Source organism: Berghia stephanieae, chromosome 1 (assembly GCF_034508935.2).
Source record: "Berghia stephanieae isolate SIO BIC M18660-M18661 chromosome 1, UCSD_Bste_1.3, whole genome shotgun sequence".
In the NCBI taxonomy this organism is placed as follows: Eukaryota; Metazoa; Mollusca; class Gastropoda; order Nudibranchia; family Aeolidiidae; genus Berghia; species Berghia stephanieae.
The window spans coordinates 82,620,558-82,634,625 of NC_088360.1; the positions used below are offsets into that span (position 1 = coordinate 82,620,558).

General features: G+C 36.5%; 1 protein-coding gene across 2 annotated transcripts in view; it reads left to right on the forward strand.

Annotated features, from left to right (window-relative positions):
• The window catches only part of LOC144959144 (uncharacterized), a 94,354-nt gene that overhangs the window by 30,617 nt on the left and 49,669 nt on the right, over positions 1-14,068 (forward strand). For both annotated transcript variants that reach the window (XM_078891632.1, XM_078891641.1), the window contains exon 7: positions 10,717-10,912. In XM_078891632.1, coding sequence (XP_078747758.1) covers positions 10,717-10,912 — 196 coding nt within the window. The remainder of the gene's footprint in view (positions 1-10,716; positions 10,913-14,068) is intronic.

Here is a 14,068-nt window from a genome sequence, read left to right on the forward strand (position 1 = left end):
GTGATATATTTATTACTGTTATTTCCCGAAGTCTTAATCGAATTTTCGTAATCTTGAAGGAATTGATTATTCCGGGTTATTCCGAAACCTTTGTTAACTCAAAATTACGTCACAATACAAGGCGACGATTACGAGAAGGGAGTGAAAAGTGACTTGTTGTGGTTGGGAGTGCTTAATCACATAGATTGTACTACTGAATACAACTCAATTTTCACACTCTTCAAGTGGTCATTGCCTTGTATTGTGACGTCATTTTTGGCGTTATGTCATTTGTTTGTTATTGTTGGCGTTTTTTTGTTTTTTTTTTTTTTTTTTTTTTTTTTTTTTTTTTTTTTGGTTGGGTACGGAAGAAATGGTTTCCATGCAAGCAGAAATAGGTTTAGGTATTGCAAGAAATGGAAAGAAATTTGCATCTGAGATGAATGCTTGGTTTACACTTTTGTAATGGTTGCAGCTCGTGAAGTTGAATAAAAAATAATTTCCACGAAATCACACCCTATTCTGGAAAGCATTGCGAAAAGAAGTTCCATGTGTTGGATTCCAGGGTTAAAATTTGTTTCCGGCTGTGAAACAAACAACACATTCCAATTGATGCCATGCATTTAAGTAAAGTACTGGCACAATTGGCACGATATACAACATTTAAAGTTTATAGTCCGACCGAGAGAATTCAGCGAGAATTAATTAGTCAACAGAGACGTCATCTTTGTAACAACACGCCAGTGTCAATCTAAAATCTCGTTCTTTTGTCAGAGGTGAATGGTGACATAAAGGTCAAGGTTACGGTGGACATAAGACAAAATTATAAATTTATTTGGACAATCCCCTTCCTACTGCCGTGTTGTTTCTATGGATGGCATGCGGATGTTCCTTTGTTTTGACTGGCAAAGCCTTGTAACGTCAGATAGAAAAGACATCATCTCATTCTCCCAACTCAAAGACAATGATACACACACTCAAACAAACCCACATACACACAATCTCTCTCTCTCGCTCTCTCTCTCTCTCCCTCTCCCCTCTCTCTCTCTCTCTCTCTCTCTCTCTCTCTCTCTCTCTCTCTCTCTCTCTCTCTCTCTCTTCTGCTCTATTCTGTTATAGCCAGGATTGAGAGGATTGTTTGACCTCCCATGATGGACACTATATATTTTCTTTCCTTTACTGTCTTGTTTTTGCACTCATACATATATTGCCTCATTTTGGCTTATTCTGTAAGGGAAATTTGAAGTATTCTATTGTATTCCTTTTCGAGAGATATGATTTCCTTTCCGTCTGTTGTTATATTTTTACAGCATTTTAGTGCATCTCTCTGATGATATCCTATACATTCGTGGACTTTTAGATGGTCTCTAACTTGTCACAATTTGATTGTTCACGGAATCAAGTTTTGTCCATCTTTACACTAATTGTCTTCCTAGTCTGACATACTTTTAGGTGTTTTTATTCGCAGATTACGATCCCTTGATATTATCTTTTTCCCTTGGTTTTAATGGCACTGAAATAACGTTAAAATATCACAATCACTTTAGATCTATAAAAAGAATTATGTTTCTATCTATCTATCTATCTATCTATCTATCTATCTATCTATCTATCTATCTATCTATCTATCTATCTATCTATATTTGTGTCTTTCTCTCTGCCCTTCTCACTCTATCTTACACTCCCCCCCCCCCACCCCCTTTTTTTTCCTCCCTCTCTCCTCTCTTTACCCCCTCCATTCTCTTTCTCCTTCTCGCTCACACACCGACACCTGATTTACAAACGCACGCACATACAAATACATACACAGATGTTTCGGTTTTAATTTCCCTTGTCCATAAAAACGGTTTTGGCCCCTTGTATGGTGACAAGTTGTACACGTGTCCTGACTGGACATTTTTATCTGTCACTGTTCCATCTAACCAACTTGCCTGTCAGAACCTTATCATCTCGTCGGACATACTACAACTATCTACCACCAACACTAGTCTATCATGCATTTAGTTTGACTGACCTCATAGTGTTGTGTTGTGTCCGCGATATGGATATCCTCATGTAGGCTTACTCTAGATCCAATAGTGATGGAATAGATATATTTTTTATTAATATAGAATTGTAGAGAGTAATGTGAAGAGTTGGGATCTGCCACAGGTGTAAGATAAAGAATGTGTAAAGTTGTGTAAAGCAAAGGGTCATACTAAGCTGAATTTAAAATACAAGGAAAGGAAGAAAAAAAATCACCTTTCAAATAAATAATGATCATTAACCTGGGATCGAACTTCAGATTACTACCTTTGCACATTACAGTCAGATTTGATGCTCGATCCCCATTCATTATTTTTCAGAGAGTTGTAAAGTTCTGATTGATATATTCTGGAGAGAATTCCTACGTCATTACAAATAAATGTGAAGCGCCATGAGATTGGATGTAATCAAGTTGATATTCGGCTGCATGCAGCATTGTGTACCGATCCAGCTGAATAAGAAAGTTATTTATACCCTATTTTACCGCACTGAGCAAACGTGTATCTACTCAGATGAAATCTCAATTTCGGAACTGAATTGACACGAAATAAATTGCGGTGAATCCGTATCTTAATCTATATTATAACTTAAAACGTGGGATTGTTGGGTTTTTTAAAAAGTATTTCTACGTTGTGTCCCATTTCGATTCCGAAAAGTTCAGATGACATTTTTATTTTTATTATTATTATACGTTGATACGAGCTTGTCTTATGCCATATTTTCATCAGTGATGTATGTATGGCCACAGCCACTATTTGCGAGTTTCGATGTCACTTCTCCCTGCATTGTGAAATGATGGTCTTGATTACTTGTTTCAAAATGAGGATTAACAACCAATACTTTCTTCCGCCAAGAATGTCGTCTTTGAGATTAACTATTCTGGTGAATTTATGATACCGTGGATCAACATTTTCAAGTTTTAAATGTGTACCAAATAAGGAATAGAATTTGAAATGACGAATAGATGATTATATTGTGTCGTAAGTTTTTTGCGCATTTTGATTTAGATATCGAGTTATTTAAAAACACGTTTTTATTGCGGGTTTTAACGAGGGGGCCTGCTCCGTTATTCAATGATTGTAGTCGTTAACTTCGATCGTGAATCATGCATTTTCTAATAGGTACTGTTTACGTACTTGGAATTGGTTCCTTTTTGTTGTTTGTTTGTTATGTTGTTGTTTTTTTTTTATTTAATTAATTATTTATTTGTATGTTAGTTACGATAATGGGTTTTTTCTGTCATTTTTTTTTCAAATCATGTGCATAATCACTTGACCGGAGACTATTGGACTGATTATTTGTCAAAATTATTAGATACATTTATTTTGCAACTTCTCAATGGCTAACAATGTTAAAGTGCTTCACGTGCCTCAATTATTCCAGCAACAGGCACACTGGATCCAAATCTCCATTGTACACAGTACAATTCCCTCGTGCATCTTTTTGTTTTAACACTTTTACAATATTTGTCGCTGTCTGGTCCGACTATGCGTTCTAGTGGTATGACTCTCGCCTTCGGATCGGAAGGTCCAGGGTTCGAGACTCGCTCTGAGCGGCGCATGGTTGAGTCCTTGGAAAGGACTCTTTACTCACATTATCTCACTGTACTCAGGTGTAAAATGAGTACCTTGCGTTAACAGCGTTGTCCCTGTCGGAAAAAAACATATATTATCGCCTAAAAGGTTATGTGTTGCTGTTGGCTAGGGGTCCCTTGTAAAGTTCTTTGAGCACGTTTAGTGGATATCGCGCTATATAAGTTCTGTAGTTCTTTTTGTTTTTAAGCCACCTATTCATTCACACGCACGCGACGACGAAGTCCAAATTTTACACTATTAGGCACCTATCGGTTTCTGACGATGCTCAACGTCGTTTGTCTTTTTGATTGGTATCGTTCAGCCATTGACTCCACCACGGACAAATCATAGGTCCCTATCCCAACCCAACCCCCAATGACAATCACATTAAATTAAGGCTAGCACTATTCAGTATCTGATACTGAATAGTGGTTTTGCACTATTCAGTATCTGATACTGAATAGTGCTTTTGTACTATTCAGTATCTGATACTGAATAGTGGTTTTGCACTATTCAGTATCTGACACTGAATAGTGGTTTTTGTACGGTGTTTTTTTTTTTCCGAAACCTGACAAAGTTATGGGAAGAGGACAGCTGTGGGAGTGAATCTGGGACTCAGAAAAGTGTACACCAGTGGGGAGTGAACCTGGGACTGGGTTTCGGCGGGTTTCGTAATAAAAAGCAATTACTTTTTACGAAACGCGACGACACCCGGCAATATCCGACAAAGTTATGGGAGGTAGGCAGCAGCGTGTGTGTGTGTGTGTGTGTGTGTGTGTGTGTGTGTGTGTAGGAGGGGGAGGGGATGAACCTGAGATTCAGGGAAGTGTACACCAGTGGGGAGTGAACCTGGGACTCTGGGTTTTGTAAAAAAGCAATAAAAATGTGTGTGGGGGGGGGGGATTACTTTTTTTACGATACCCGACAATATGCGGCAAAGCGTGGGGAGTGAACCTGAGACTCAGTGAAGTATACACCAGTGGGGAGTGAACCTGAGACTATGGTTTTCGGCGGGCTTCAGCTAGTTTCATATAAAAGCAATTACTTTTTTACGAAACCCAACTAATCCTGGCAATATCCGAGAAAGTTATGGGTAGTAGGCAACAGTGGGGAGTGAACCTGAGATTCGTGGAAGTAAACACCAGTGAGGAGTGAACCTGGGACTGGGTTTCGGCGGGTTTTGTAAAAAAAAAAAGCAATTACTTTTTGTTTACAAAATGCGCCAAATCCCAACAAAATGGGGCAAAGTTATGGAAAGTAGGCAAATAATGGGGAGTGAACCTGAGACAAAGGGAAGTGTACACCAGTGGGGAGTGAACCTGAGACTCTGGTTTTCAGCGGGTTTCAGCGAATTTCATATAAAAACAATTACTCTTTTACGAAACCCGACGAAACCTGGCAATATCTGAGAAAGTTATGGGAAGTAGACAACAGTGGGGAGTGAACCTGAGATTCATGGAAGTGTACACCAGTGGGGAGTGAACCTGAGACTCTGGTTTTCGGCGGGTTTCAGCGAGTTTCACATAAAAGCAATTACTTTTTTACGAAACCCGGCAATATCCGACAAAGTTGTGGGAAGTAGGCAACAGTGGGGAGTGAACCTGAGACTCAGGGAATTGTACACCAGTGGGGAGTGAACCTGAAACTCAGGGAAGTGTACACCAGTGGGGAGTGAACCTGAGACTATGGTTTTTGGCGGGTTTCAGCGAGTTTCACATAAAAGCAATTACTTTTTTTACGAAATCCGGCAATATCCGACAAAGTTGTGAGAAGTAGGCAACAGTGGGGAGTGAACCTGAGACTCAGGGAAGTGTACACCAGTGGGGAGTGAACCTGAGACTATGGTTTTCGGCGGGTTTCAGCGAGTTTCACATAAAAGCAATTACTTTTTACGAAGCCCGGCAATATTCGACAGTTATGGGAAGTAGGCAACAGTAGGGAGTTAACTTGAGATTCAAGGAAGTGTACACCAGTAGGGAGTGAACCTGAGACTCTGGTTTTCGGCGGGTTTCAGCGAGTTTCATATAAAAGCAATTACTTTTTTACGAAACCCGACAAAACATGGCAATATCCGACAAACTTATTGAAGCAGGCAACAGTGGGGGGTGATCCTGAGATTCAGGGAAGTGTACACTTGTGGGGAGTGAACCTGGGACTCTGGATTTTGTAAAAAAGCAATACCAAGGGGGAGGGGGAATTACTTATTTACGAAACCCGCCAAAACCCGACAAAGTTATGGGAAGCAGGCAGCAGTGGGGAGTGAATCTGGGATTTGGACACTGATGAGGATTGAACCTGGGACTGCGAGATGCTGATTCCAGTGGACAGTGAGCTCAGAATGTACTTTTATTTCGAAACCTACCGAAATTTTCAAAAGTTATGGGAAGTGGGCACCATTCATTGGGCAATGAACCGGGACTCAGGGAAGTGCACACCGGTTGGGAGTGAACCTGGGACTGTGAGAAGAGGATATCAGTGGAAATGAACCTGGGACTAGGGAAGATGGATACCAGTGGGAAATGAAGCCGGACTATGGGAGATGGGTACCAGACGAGAATGAAGCAATTACTTTTTTACGAAATCCGCCAAATCCCGCCAAAAAACCATAGACTTAGGTTTACTCCCCAATAGTGTACACTTCCCTGAATCTCCGGTTCACTCCCTCACTGTTGCCTACTTTCTTTCCATAACTTTGTCGGATATTGTCGGGTTTCGTAAAAAAGTAATTGCTTTTTTTTTACGAAACCCAGCCCCAGGTTCACTCCCCAACGGTGTACACTTCCCTGAGTCCCAGGTTCACTCCCCACTGCTGCCTACTTCCCATAACTTTGTCGGGTATCGGCGTGTTTTAGCAGGTTTCGTAAAAAAAGAAACACCCCTAACAATACCACGTGTATTCAGTAAATAGATGTCAATTGTAGTCTAATATTCAGTATCTATCTAAATTATTATTATTATTATTATTATTATTATTATTATTATTTATTATTATTATTATTATTATTATTATTATTATTATTATTATTATCACGTAAATTTTAATATAGTACGGCAATTAATTCACGGAAGTACATCGCTCAATTAAAAAATGCAGAAAGTCTGCCCACATATTTATAATGAATTGGGTTTGCCTTAGATGACAAAACAAACAAACAAACAAACAACAACAACAATAACAACAACAACAACAACAACAACAAATGAGACAAACAGAAAAAAACAAGATTTTTAAAAATAATGAACAATAGAAGAGCACAATAATGAAAAACAACAACGAGATGATAACACATAAAAGATATTCGTAATAAATCGATAACTGATTAAATTACTCCAACTACTTGATTTAAAAAAAATCATCATAATCATAATAGTGATGATGACGATTACAACAACAATAATAATAATAGTAAGTAAGTAGAAATAATAATAATAATAATAATAATAATAATAATAATAATAATAATAATAATAATAATAATAATAATAATAATAATAATAAATAATAATAATAATAATAATAATAAAAGTACAATAGTATAATATCAACATTAAAGTATATTACAAGCAAATAAAATTATAAAAACAAAAGTTTAAAAAATATCAATAGACAGAGGAATTAAAAAAATAATGGGGAAAAAAAAACAAGTCTCCCCTACCGGGATTTGAACTCTCGAACCTTAAAACTCAGAGTCAAACAGCTTATATCCACCAAGCCATGGTGTCACTGAACTCTTAGTGACATTTAATCATGTCTATTTAGACATTTAAAAATGGATTTGAATGCCACTCTTATTTTGATATTTTGAACTATGTTAATTGCATAAAAGCAAAAATTAAAAAAAAATTACGATCAAAATATTTTTACAGCTTTGAATCGGGCTGTCAGTTAGTGCATTGTTCAATCTGGAAGTAGGTCAACAGTTTATTTCCATTCAACCGAGATTGTCGCACTTTTCACTCTCTCTATAAAAAAGAGTTCTTTATGGATACTGAATAGTGGCAAAGCACTATTCAGTATCTGATACTGAATAACCACTTCATTAAATTAATACGACAGCGGATGTGTGACTCGACTCGACGACCTTGTAATGTGACATGATTTGATGTTTTATATGGTAAAGCTGAGGCAGCTCGTTATTTTTGTTACGGTCGTTGAATGGCAAAAAAAAAAAAAAAAAAAAAAAAGCTACACTGAACGGGATCGTAGCTTCTGAAAACAATAAATGATAAAATCGAAAAGAACCCCCCCCCCCCCCCCCCCCGACACACACACACACACAAAAGACCAACCAAAAAAAAAAAAAATTGAATACAATCAACCAAATAAATTACACCCAGGAATGTAGCAATTTCCACCTTGCTTTCTATTTGTTATTTATTAATAACTTTGGTCATAGAGTAAATGAAGGAATGAATGAATGAATGAATGGTGGTTTGTGGGAAGACATGACAGTGGAGAGAGTAAGTTTGGGTTTTATGAGGTGATGTTTGGAGTAAAAGGGTCAATGCTTTGGAGTGTGTGTGTGTGTGTGTGTGTGTGTGTGTTGGAATTAAGAGATGTATGAAGAGAAGTTTCCGTTTAGAATGTGGATGTTATAATAGATATTATAAAGATATTGCCACAAAACTCCTACCAGTAGTACCAAAACAAGCAATACCACCAACACCACTTCCACCATCGCCATAATAGTTATCATCATTTTCATTGTCGTGATCATCACCGTCATCATTATCAACGTCATCATCAACGTCTTCGTTATCGCGGTCGTCGTCATCACAAACATCATCATCATCATCATCATCATCATCATCATCATCATCATCATCATCACCACCATCATCACCATCATCATTATCAACATCATCATCAACGTCTTCGTTATCGCGGTCGTCGTCATCACAAACATCATCATCATCATCATCATCATCATCATCATCATCATCACCATCATCACCACCGTTATCGTGAACAGTAGATAAACATCGGTGTCGGTTGCTCAGTCTTTGGAAATGCTTTTTTCTTTAAATAATCGCGTTCTGTATTTTTATAACATCACAAGCTTGCAATTTGTCTATGCTTTTTAAAAAAATTTTCTTTTAAAAAATAAATTTCATATTCTCTTGACCTTTGTTGCATTGTAATCGTTTGTATTGGTACAAACCATTTTTGTTTGTTCTTGAAACATGGGTCATTTATTCTTAGACCGATGCAAATATACCAATATAGGATCATTATAAGAAATTCTGATTTATTTGTAAACCCACTCAAATGACATTTCAGTTGTTAATTGCTCAGTTTTAAGGATAATTGGGCTATCCCGAATTATATTTAAAGAAAAAAAAGAAAAAGATTATACATTTCTTAGACATCTTTTATTATTTCAGATATTTGTATTGGAATTTTGGGAAGTGGGAAAAGAGATTTTTTTTAAATTATCGGATAGCCATTTGTCTTAATATAGTCCAGTTGTATCATCAAATGGTAGTGTATCTATCAATGATTTGTAAGAATATTTTAATGTGACAATTCTGATCATGATCCTAGTGTTTGAAATGCAACTTCTAATTTTGGGAGTTACTACATAGGTAAGTGATAATACCCCAAACTATCTCCTTCACACAGCCCCTCTTTCACTCCAACCCTCTCAAACATTCTCGCCTGATTTTCTCTTGATTATATATTCAATTCAATATAAATATGATATAATAAATGGTAGAAAAAATCATAGGAATCTCTGGTTCAAAGATCTCGTTAATTATTTTTTTTTAATTGCAGCCAAGATCATAATGTGTGTGTTTTTTTTAATGTGGTATATTCAAAGAAGTATCCATACATTTTGTCTTGACTTTGTGTCATCTGTAATCTGTTCTTCAATCAAAACAAATGTCAGCTGTCAACAAAGTATCCTACACCTTTTATTTGACTTTATTTCCAAAACCAAACAACGTAATAAGATTTATTTATATGGTATTCGAAACACTCATTTCTCGAAAAATGATAGTTTCGTTTTGTCTTCAAACACCAATATCCGAACCTTGAAATGTCGAGGAATTATTTATTGAATATTTGTTTTTAAATGTTACCAATGTAAATTATTGTTTAAAATTGTCTAAAAGATGATTTTAGCTTGATTAATTAAATCTAGGGCCATTCTTCTGTCCCTATAGAAGCCTTGCAACAGTAGTTTTTTTCTTTGGCAACCGATGAGATGTGTCAATCTTGACAATAAAACCGAAAACGAATCAACTTGCTTTATACAAAGACAATGAGAATACAATGATCGATTCACAAAATTTTGTACGATATATCTATATTACAAATAAACTATATAAACCATTTTTTGGCAAAATAAAAATAAATAAGGCATTGTTACAATATACAAATAGAGAAAGTGGTTCATTACAGAAATGCAGAGAGAAAAGCACCCCGCCCCTCCTCCCTCCCCCCCCCCGCCTTATCAACATTCCTTGGAGTTTATTTTCTTTCTATTTGACTAGTTCTGTATCATAAACCGCTTTCAAAATATTTTAATCATGCACAACTAGAAGCCTATACTGTAAATTCAGTCCGAAATCTTATGTGGAAAACTGAGAAAAATCATACGACCAAAACGTCATAATTTTGATAGTTTCTAATTGAATGCATTTTAAGTATGGTAATTTAAAAGTTTTGTCCATGCAGTTGAATCCTATAAATAGAGGTGCCTAAATGAGTCAATAAAATGGAGATAAAGATAAAGGGAGTAAATCTGACTCATGAATTAACAACACAAAACAAACGACGTTTCGGCCCTTGGCCTTTATCAAGTAAACACAGAATACATATATATTTATATTAGATTGTCAATCTAATGTAAATATGTATTCTGTGTTTACTTGATAAAGGCCAAGGGCCGAAACGTCGTTTGTTTTGTGTTGTTCATTCATGAGTCAGATTTACTCCCTTTATCTTTATCTCCAATTGATTCCTACTTTTTTTAAAATTGGTATTAAAAGACCATACTGCGGTCTGACGAATTTTAGGTGGAAACGTGTCCTTAAAATCGACATCGATGGAAAAAACAACAACATTATAATGGAAAACATATTATGGACGTGCATTATCATTCAAAATAATCTCATGTGTTTCTTTCCCCAGACCCAGAATCAGTACAGATGGGGTCAACAAGAACACGTGGTCGAGGCTCCCACTATATCGCCCACAGCAAGTCCACCCTCATGCCGGGTATGGCCCCCTAGTCTGGAACATTCCACTGAGCCTTTCACTGGTTCGTCAGAGGGTGAGAGATGCCACACTTCAGGAGAATCCGCCAGCCACGCCAGGGCTGTTCTTGGTTAGTAAATTAGCAATGTTCAATTCACATAATAGTGTTACACTTATACTTTTATCTCAAAAGAATCAAGAAAATAACACCGTGTGTCTCAATAGTCGTATGCCAATCTCAAATCTTTGTGGATGGGGTCTTTTGACTGCCCATGGTGGTGTCTTTTAACCCTCTATATTTCCTTTTCCATGTGGCTTTTTGTCTTTTGTCTTGAAATGAGAAACTTGGTATTGTTCTGTCCCTTGCGGATTCCTTTGCTTAGATTGAAGCAATCAAATGTATAGAATTAGTTTTGAGAGATATTTCTTTCTTGTAAATCATCGTTCTGTTATGCACCGTTTTATTGTCGTTTATTTTCCTCTGAGTGGGACCCTGTACTGGTATCTGGATGAGACTTTTAGGTGATCTCATAATAAGTGCTCTGAGAGTATGCTCTTGGAATCCACTTCTATCAGTTGAACCATCCACTTTTACCTTACTGTCTCTTGGGTGTTTTTTCTTGTAAATCTCGAATGTTTATTACATTCTCTTCCTTTGTACAGGAGCTGACCTAAATGTGTCTCCGGACCTGTGTTTAACAGCGGGCGCCAATTAATTATTATTCGAATCAAATCGATAATGAATTTATAGCTATAAAAATAGTACCTGAAGCATGAAACGATCTTTTTTTCTGGAGCGACCTTAATTATTACTCCGAGAAGAAAAGATATAAAAGAGGGGTGCCAGAGAGTGTGCCACAGTAAATGTTAAGTACATTGAAACTCATTGTGTTAAATTCATTTACGTGTAAAAATGTTGATTTCAATTTGTCTATTCCCATACTTTTTAAAACACATTAGAGCAGTTAGATCTCACAAAATTGGAACATGAACTCTTTCCATTTTAGCTTTACTCAAATATCTAATGGATTTTAAAAATTGCTGTTACAAAAATCATTTGAGAAACTATTGTCTGTCTTAATGACCTTGGCTGATTATTGGTAGCAGACATGTCCCGTAACAATCGACGTACGATGAACGTGTCATTTTGTTCAAAACGACCACCTTCAACCTTTTGTCGTATAGAGTGAGTGGGAATGTCTAGATGTGAGACGAGTTGTCTATGTTTAGGTCAGTTGTGAGTAATGATAGTTATTGTTAACAAAGGAATGTTCATGATAGCGTGGTACTGGTGGTTCAACACGCATATGTAATTATCTGCTGCAGTGTGTAATGAGTCTATGACTCATTAATTCATCATGAGTTCGTGTTTCTTGTGGTAATTTGAAAGTCTGGATTTGGTGCCAGTAAATGTATACCAAGAGATACTAAACCGTGCAAATTCCTGTGCGCTCAAAACAAAATAACATCGCTTGTTTCTTTTTGTTTTCCTTTTTTTCACAAAAAAATATTTGCACGTTTTGAAATTCTGTTTTTAGTGATTGTTTATGTTTGTTTTTGTTTTTTGTTTTATTTTATTTTTGTTGTTGTTTTCTTGATGGGAAAGGGGGGGGGGTGGCTGATTGGGTTATATTTTGAAGTCCAATGATGAAGTAATGACTTGAGTTAATAAAGAAAGATACGTTGGAAGATAAGGGTTGTTAATGACTGTTTTCACTCCCTTTCCAACTCATAAATGAGCATGAACAATATCTCATTGTCTTTCTATTCTTACCCCGTTTTCTTTTTCAAATAAGATCTTTGTCCACCCTTTCCTCCCCATTGTGAAAGGTTTTTTAAAAATTTAATGTTCACTTCATTTCTTTTCAATATACTCTGTCAAAACGACTGTTGCAGTTGTACATCGAAATTTTCAAATTCACATTGGAATGGATTAAGAGGTCCATCATCTTGTCTAAATAATTATTAAACCCGAGACTGCAAAGAGATCTAAGGGGGTTTGAGAATATTTGACAAGTAGGGGGTTGTCTTAATTCCTTGTCTGGAAAAAAAAATGAAGATAGGCGTTTTGTCAGTGTATGGCAATATACAATATCCAAGACAAGATACATGTCATCGCGCCAATGTCCTTTTACTCTATTTAGTACAAATAATATTTCATAGCTCATCACTGTTTTAGTGCAAACCGTTTGATGTCCTGTGGTACTTAATGCATTGTACGTGATATGCATCATACTCTGCAACACCTTGTTTCGTTGTGCATTAAGTGCATGTCCGCCCTCGCCAGGAGATGCGCATGTTAATGTTAAGTACACTGGACAAATGATGGCCGAGAGCCGAGTATAGTGCCAGCTGGGTTTTTTTTTTTATGGTATTGTTTTACCTGAATTGCGTTATTATGCTTTTATTTATAGTAAAAGGACGGAGAAAGTGGGAGGCGATAAAGATTATAGATGGAGGAAATATGGTGTAGCCTGACACCAAAAGACATAAAGGTTAGATATGAGAAAGGTATTTATAGCACCTTTGTAGTGGTAAAGAAAATAGAGGTCATTTGTAGTAGGTGGCTAGCACTATAAACAAGTCATAGTTTGAGCATGTAGGGTTTGCTTTATATTCATGGACCTATTCCTTCCTTCCTTTCTTTCTTTCTTTCATTGGCCTGATTCGACTTGCAATAGTTTCTTACCTCAGCGGCCACCTGGTTGCAACGTGGAGGAATGTTGAAGTGTCTTACTGTATATTATATGTATTTCATTTTTCATTAATTTTGGGCATAGAGATGCCCCCAGTTGTGTCGCCGATGACCAAGGATTTAGGTCTCTCTTATATCCTTCAGTAATACATGAAAACAGTTAGTTCCAATTTAGTTGTGTGGTTAGGCAGGCTGAGTGAAATCTAAAAAGTATTTTTCATATTTGTTTCTAAAAAATATGAGAGAATCAGCTGATCGAAGACTATTATTGTATTCAAAAGCACTAATTCAATGTCTTCGCGATACATGCAATCTTTGAGAGGACATTGTCGTGTCAAGATTTGGATTATGGCTCCTTCTGACTTTGATCGAATTTGGATTCTTGCAAAATATTAGGTTGTTTAGTGAACAAAACTAATAATATTTTCTCATTGTTTCTCATGGATATTATTTATTATGTATATTACTATAGCCTAGTACGGCACAGTGCCAATAAAACAGTCAATCTTTCTGAAGCTAGAGATCAGTCAGCAAATTTGATAACAACCAAGTCATAAAGTATAGTACATAAGATCCTTGCGGGGGATAAAG